The following is a 7,661-nucleotide window of genomic DNA, read 5'->3' as shown; positions in this document are numbered from 1 at the left end:
GTGCATTTTTATTACATTTCAATATCTTGTCATGATACAAGTAATTATATTTTCTGAAAGGGAAACGTACCAGCTGAGATAAAATGGAAAATTGATTTTTTAAAGTTAGATTTTTTATTAAAATCAGCGACATTTATAATTCGAAGGTTTTAATCGATTTTGTGTCGCCGTTACGTTGTGAACAATGCGTGGACACTATTTCGATAAATTTACTACCTTGAACCTCTGGTTTTTGTACCACTACCGATAGACTATAAAATATAGGATTAGAAAAAAAACAGGTAACGTTTTTTAAATGTTAGCAATACACGATTTTTTATTGGACGCAAATGCCAATGCCGCCAATATATGACAATTATCACGAGCGGGTAAACATACTGTGATAGTACTCGCATAGACATATAGTAGGTTGTGTTATCTACCTGTGCGGTGCAGGTAGTTCTCTCAATGTGTTCAAGCCCCATAATACCTACATATACAGTTAGTCAACTTCCACTCGTTTTCACGAGCGGATGTAATACCGAGCAGGTCTTGGTGATTCGGATTCGATCCATACCTTCGCCTTGTTGTTGGTCCATCTCTCTCGCTCTTGATAGTTTAAACGCGATATCATGTGGGATGCGATAGGTTAATTTTAAATAATATTACTTTCACTTCCAACCGATCATATGTTATTAGTGACTGATGAGAGAGCTCGCGTTTTCAAAAATTATCCGCGAAATGACCATTGAAGAGAAAAATCGCCAAGTTAACGGAAATAATTCGACATTTGTCTGCCGAGATGCTGTGAATATTAGTGCAGTGCCGTGATATTAATTATTCTATACTATTATTTTGTTGCTAATATAAATATAGGTAGGTGTTATGGCCAGGTGGTTCTTCGAGGACAGTGCGTAATATTAACGGAGCAGTACATTTCTTAATTTTTGCCACGATGGAAGACGACGATGTTTCCGTCAGAGTAGCTGTCAGGTAATTTGCAGAAATGTGCAAAAAAACTCATCACGTATCATCTCATTCCAAAAGATAATGAGATCATCGGTATATTAAAGACCACCTATTTAATCGTTTGTTTGGATATACCAAATACGCGGATCGAGTGACCATGAGAATACGTTTCACCTATTTATCTATGTAGTTAATCAAAGCGAAATACACAAACAAAAGTGCCCATCGTTGGGATACTCATCGCACTTACATAAACCCACCAATAAAATAGGACTTACAACTAAGTCAGCTGAACATTAATTTTATTACTGGTAAAAATCGGAAGGCACATTTAAATAATTAATATTAATTGAGCTTTATTCTACATTCCATCTTCCGCAATTAAAATCATCTATTAATACAAATTAATGAAGGTCTTCCTAAAACCTTTTAGTTTTTTAGAATTAAGGCATGACCTTTAAAGCCTTTAAAATGGTTAAACCAGTATACGACATATTTTTCCTGCAAATACAATTATAATTATTTAACGACTGTTTAATGCATATGTTTGGCCATATAGGATGGGGTGCAATCAATTACATAATATAAAACTGATGTAATAAACTTATTTAATGTAATATTTACCATAAAAAATATATCGCTTCCTGACTGGTAAATTAGTCATTACACTCAGGTTCTTATTCCGAAAAAAGCAACGTCAATGCATACACAATGCAGATAACGTACACTGATAGGATTAATATAAATGTATTTACTTTGCGATATCAAATAGATAACATGTCATCGAATCGAAACAAGGAATTTGAGGTGTCGGCTAAATATACAAAATTGTATTGTCAACGAACACAATAAATAAACATTCGTTGAACGCACCAAACCTTGTTATTTCATTAGAACTTTTAAAATAGCATCAAAAAGGATCTTTTTTAAGTTAAACACCGTTGGAACTCTAAAGCGAAGTGACACGAAAAATAGGTAAAAATAAATAGCCAAGCGCCCAAAATACAGGAAATGAACACTATTTGTGCGATATACGCTGCTAAATTTATTCATCTAAATATAGTGAACATGTAAGATGGTTCCAAATGGAAGACAACGGGTTGTGGCGCTTTTATTTCAAGGAAACTGTGTAGCATCTAAAATATGACACAAACGGGATATTGCTAAATCGGTTTCATATTATTTAAATTGAACTGCCATAAATGGTTTTGTAAAAATGAACATAATCAATACTAGAAAGTTTTATTAATTAAAAAAATTTGAATGTAAACAAAGGCATTTCTACGGGAATTATTTTTGTTAAAATTCTTTTAAAAAAAGTTATCTGACGGTTGTTTGTAGATGGAAAATGTAAAATTGACATTGAATCTTCGCTTTCAAAAAGCAAGGTGGATCAAATAATTAATCATATCGCCTATATTTAGATTTGTGGGTTACTTATTACTATTTTTGGACATTTATAGGATAAGGGTCGCATGTCTTTTTCGCCTCTAAAATCGATAACTAATCATCTGATGTGTAACTAACCACACCTATTCCCATATCACTGCCAAAATAACGATCTACCGAACAAACGCCCACCGTTGAAATTTTATCGCGTTCCTATTCCCACGCAAAAACGCCTTGCACTATCAAATTCCATCCATGAAACAGTAGGTAATATAACAACAAGAAAGACTCAGCACCTATATCTATTATTTTAAATCCATTGGAAATTATATTTTGCAATGGTCTAAAATAAACCTGAATCTATATGAAAATTCTGGGTAATATGGTGGTTTAATGAGGTGTGTAAAATTTGCGCGTAGGAGGATATAATAGTTGCCCAAATATTGACTTATAGCACTTCAAAATCCTTAAAGTTTCATTAATGCGTAGGCTTATGCAAACAATCATTAATATACAACAATTCTCGTTGTTGCGAAATCTGATTTTTAGGAACTCGTATGTGCTCATGGGCGCAACACTATTCTCCATTGGTTGTATTTAAAACCACCCCCTATGTTTTTCCATAAATCGATTTCATTTTTTATCGTCTTAATTCATTGATCTATAATTATATTTTTGATATGTTTATTCGCTTTGATGTCGTATTTAGAAAGTCATGAAGCATTCAATTAGGTGATATTAATATTAATTTCAAAATTTCTAGAATAAGGCCTCAAACCCCACGTGAAATAATCGACATGTGTCAAATGTGCACAGCGGTCACCCCAGGGGAACCCCAGGTCACCTTAGGCAACGACAAATCTTTCACGTACAACTACGTGTTCGACACAGAATCGCAACAAGAACAAATTTACGATACATGTGTTGCATCCTTGGTCGAGTCATCATTGGAAGGGTAAATGGAACTTTATATAAATAATTCTTCATCGCCAGGAAAAAACAAAATTCCTAATTATAATAATTTCTCCATAACATGCATGCAATAATAAGCAATTACGGAAAATTTTATGCTAAAACCAATAATTTGACATAATTAGATATTAAAGTTTTGTAGATATAATGCCACCGTATTAGCCTATGGACAAACAGGGTCAGGAAAAACTTACACCATGGGTACCGGATTCGAAGTCGAATTACCCGATGGACAGAAAGGAATCATTCCTCGTGCTATTCATCACCTTTTCGATGGTATTCAATCTAGAATAGACAAAGCGTATCAAACCGGCCAGCTAGCGCCCGAATTCAAAGTTACCGTTCAATTCATGGAGCTTTACAATGAAGAAGTTATAGATTTGTTTAATCCTTCATATTCAAAAGTAAGAATATCGTATAGAATATAGAATAATAGGGCATTTTTATTTCTTTATTTTTTAAATAAATATTGTCTTACATAACAGTGGCGTGCTAATTTTAATGGAGCTCCGTTTGCAGGAAAAAGTTTACAAAATCCACGAAGATCCGTACGGCGGTATTCAAGTTAAAGGGGTGATCTTAAAAACGGTGCAATCCGCCGAGGAAGCCTTGCAATGTTTAAGACTCGGTGCTTTATCTCGTACTACTGCCAGTACTCAGATGAACACTCAGTCATCGCGATCGCACGCCATCTTTACGCTTCATATAAAACAACAAAAGTTAGTACCGGCTGATGACGATTCGATTTCAAACGAGTTCGAAACGTTGAGCGCCAAATTTCATTTCGTCGATTTGGCGGGCTCCGAAAGACTAAAGCGAACTGGTGCGACGGGAGAGAGGCAAAAGGAAGGAATTTCAATTAACTGTGGCTTATTGGCTTTAGGCAATGTTATATCTGCCTTGGGAGATAAATCCAAAAGGGCGCTTCATATACCCTACAGGGATTCGAAACTTACTAGACTTCTGCAGGACAGTTTAGGAGGTAATAGTCAGACTGTGATGATCGCTTGTGTTAGCCCTAGCGATACAGATTTCATGGAAACGCTCAACACCTTGAAATACGCCAATAGGGCACGCAATATTAAAAATAAAATATTTATTAACCAAGATAAGAGTTCCAAGACGATATCGCAATTGAGGCAGCAAATAGCGCAATTGCAAATGGAGTTGGTCGAGTATAAACAAGGAAAGAGGATAATTAGGGAAGATGGTACGGAAGCAGTCAACGACATGTTTTACGAAAACAATATGCTGCAAGGGGAAATCAATAATTTAAGAACGAGGGTGAAAGCCATGCAAGATACGATAGACGCTCTGACCCTTAAAAATACTAACTTGCTAGCGGAAAAGGCTATGGGGGCGTGGATTAGCACCGGTACCAATAGCGAGGTTGCCGATATGGTGCAAGCTTACCTACAAGAAATCGAAGAGCTGAGAGCAAAGCTCATTGAATCGAATCACACTTGCGAACAACTGAGAAAACAGTTAAGCAGAAGCCACAGCCCCCAGAGACAGAGTGTGTTGCTCAGTTCTAGTTTCATTGAAGATAACAGCGCTTTGCTTGAAGAAGCGAAAAGAAATCTACAAAGGGAAAAAGACGTGCTGAACAGAAGATCGATGGAATTAGACAACGAGAGTGACGGTGAGAGCGAACATGAATCTACTAGCGACAACGACGAGAATAACGAACTAAATGAGGAGTTAATATCGCTAACTAATGATATCGATATGAAACAAAAATTAATAGATGAATTGGAACTGTCTCAAAGACGAATGCAGACTATGAGGCAACACTATGAAGACAAACTGATGCAATTGCAGCTTCGCATACAAAATACTCAAGAGGAACGGGACAAAATGCTCAACAAATATAGTGTTCATTCTGAACCGTCTGATAAAGTTAAGAAAATCAAAGAGGATTATACTAAAAAATTAAGTGACATGCAAAGGGAATTGAAAAAACTGCAAGCGGCACAGAAGGAGCATGCGAGACTATTAAAGAACCAAAACCACCACGAGCAACAACTTAAATCCTACAAGGATGAACTTATGGAAATGAAAAGGACAAAGGTCAGGTTAATTAATAAAATGAAAGAAGAGAGTCAGAAACACAAAGAGGCGGAACTGAAAAAAGAAAGAGAAATAGCGAAGCTGAGAAAAGAGTCTAGGAAAAACGCGAACGTGATTAAAACAATGGAGAATGAACGTCGAATCAGGGATCAAGTGCTTAAGCGCAAACAGCAAGAAGTGTCGGTTTTAAGAAAAACCCAAAGAGGAAGACTTAGCTTAAAAGCTTCGGGGAGGGTTAGATCGACAGCATTCTCGGAGAAAGGGGCCAAACAAAAATGGTTACAAGTGGAGAAGACTATTAATAATATTACCCTGAGCAGAAAAGGACTAGTAGAGCAAGAAGTCAGGATGGAACACTTTCTAGAGAAGAGAGAGGTTTTAGGTAAGTTTGGAGCAGCTTACATTCAATTGCTTAAAATTAACTGTTTAGGTAGAGAATTAGAAATTCTGGAAGAAAGACGGAAACATGCTATCCAAAAAGGTCAAGATACCATGCAGCTTGACAGTTACATTGAAGATATCAAGGAAAACATAAATTTCGTTCAAGAAACAATAGCTGAGACACAACACAATGTAATGGATATCGAAAAAACTCAAGATCCAGCAGACACGGCGGATTTGGAACAAATTGTCTCTTCGGTGCATGATGTAGATGAAGCAAAGTACATAATTCAGAAACTTTATAATATGACTCTGTCTCAAAGTCATGCAGTTGCCCAAAGGGATGCAAAACTTCGTGAAAGCGAAGCCACTTTGGCTGAGGTATGTTGAGTGAATGTACTCAAGTGTACCAAACTATTACTTTGTCAATACGAAATAGGATTAATATGGTTGGTTTTGGTTAGTTTAGTTTAGTTATTTTAGTTCGAAGTTAGCGAAACCTCTAGAAAAATATATGCCCTAAACATTACATCACTCAGAAAATATATACTCTAATAATAATATTCAGAAATTAAGGAGCAATTTGTTCTAAAAAACAATGTATTTGTTTAATGTGGACTGACCATTGGTCTGGAAAATGGAAAATGCACCTTTTGCTAAATGCAAAAAATATCGTCTTCGCTAGTTCAAGAAAAATATTTGACTTGTTACATTTTTTTAAAGACATTTTTTTAGATATTCTTTTTTTTAGCTGCAACAAGAGACAAACGTTAAAGGACAACTTCTGGATCATTTGCTTCATAATGAAATTCCAATATTTTCCAAGGAATTGGTGACCAGTATTTCGAGTAATACAAATGACACAAGTTCAAATTCTTCCCGATCCTCTTCGCCAGCCCCGACAGACTCTCAGTAATAATTAGTACTGTTTATTGCATAGTTCACTATATGTTCTTTTATTTCTCAGTTTATCTGTTCCTGAACCGCAACCCAACAGGACAAAAATAAGAAGAAGGACCGCACAACCCGCAGAGTTGCTCTTTGGACTACATTCTCATTCCGCTATGACTCAATCTCAAGATTCTAGCATGTTTAGAATGGATAGTAGCCTGCAACGAGTGCCAAGTGTACCAGGAAGTCTTAAGTTAGTAGATCTATAACACACTGTCATTTTCAAAATGTGTTTTATAACAATAATCAGCACTGGTTATTTTTTACTACAGGTTAAGTTCTTGATGACACATAAAATGCAGATATACACAGAGAAAAGTAACCTGATCGCCATAAGACGAAGTATGTTCTCTTTTGAGAGCTCCATGTGCAAGTTTAACTTTCCAGTATGTTGTGAACCTTTACTAGTATTGTTATTTATTTTTTTGTCCATCTTATTAATAATAACATTATTAATGTTTTTATGACATATAATGAATATTTATGCAGTAATTGTAGTCAATAGATATGAATTTTTGAACACACTGGTTTTATGGAAAACCCTTTTCTACCAATAAAATCATTTATTGAAAACAAATTTTCAAAAAGTGATAAAAAATCTATAATTACAATTCATAAAGTATATAAGTAATGGGAAAGCTGATTAATACTCAATGGATTATTTCTGTTAATGGCAAATAAGATTACTTCAGTGATTTTCAGTTTTTTCTCTTCTTACTTGTAGGAGCTGGTTGCTGCACTGACTGAGCATACACCTTTTGTGAATGCTTGTTAATATAATACATAGCTAGCATTGACAATAATAAACTAAAACAAAAAAAAATATTAGTCTCAAATCTATCTGGATGAACATATTACCATGAAGTTCCACATATTCGGTGAATACTGGCGGACGCAGAAACGGCCATTAACATTGCAAATATAACTTAAAATTAAAATCACATTAAATC

The 7,661-nt window shown here is 35.2% G+C and overlaps 1 protein-coding gene across 3 annotated transcripts; it reads left to right on the top strand.

Annotated features, from left to right (window-relative positions):
- The first annotated feature begins 418 nt into the window (after positions 1–418).
- LOC132695634 (kinesin-like protein KIF21A) lies at positions 419–7,223 on the top strand. Of its 3 annotated transcripts, XM_060659997.1 has the most exons (8): positions 420–972; positions 3,101–3,292; positions 3,452–3,713; positions 3,829–5,761; positions 5,810–6,141; positions 6,512–6,672; positions 6,728–6,904; positions 6,984–7,223. In XM_060659997.1, the coding sequence occupies exons 1-8, from the start codon at positions 935–937 to the stop codon at positions 6,994–6,996; spliced, it is 3,108 nt and encodes a 1,035-aa protein (XP_060515980.1). In that variant the 5' UTR covers positions 420–934; the 3' UTR covers positions 6,997–7,223. The 3 variants fall into 3 exon arrangements, with proteins under 3 accessions (XP_060515979.1, XP_060515980.1, XP_060515981.1); XM_060659996.1 differs by having other exon boundaries at positions 419–972; positions 3,829–6,141; XM_060659998.1 differs by lacking the exon at positions 420–972 and having other exon boundaries at positions 3,127–3,292; positions 3,444–3,713.
- The last annotated feature ends 438 nt before the right edge of the window (positions 7,224–7,661 follow it).

The sequence above is a fragment of the Cylas formicarius genome, unplaced genomic scaffold, assembly GCF_029955315.1.
Source record: "Cylas formicarius isolate icCylForm1 unplaced genomic scaffold, icCylForm1.1 PGA_scaffold_12__32_contigs__length_19106922, whole genome shotgun sequence".
NCBI lineage: Eukaryota > Metazoa > Arthropoda > Insecta > Coleoptera > Brentidae > Cylas > Cylas formicarius.
The sequence above is the reverse complement of the archived record's forward strand: the minus strand, read 5'-3'. Positions and strand labels throughout refer to the sequence as shown.

What these genes read in the sequence shown, in the direction of transcription:
- LOC132695634 (XM_060659996.1), top strand. Translation starts at nt 935, where the DNA reads ATGGAAGACGACGATGTTTCCGTCAGAGTAGCTGTCAG. An exon ending in GTCGAGTCATCATTGGAAGG is followed by an intron (nt 3,293 to 3,451) that starts GTAAATGGAACT and finishes AAAGTTTTGTAG; the next exon opens with ATATAATGCCACCGTATTAG. An exon ending in GCGAAGCCACTTTGGCTGAG is followed by an intron (nt 6,142 to 6,511) that starts GTATGTTGAGTG and finishes TCTTTTTTTTAG; the next exon opens with CTGCAACAAGAGACAAACGT.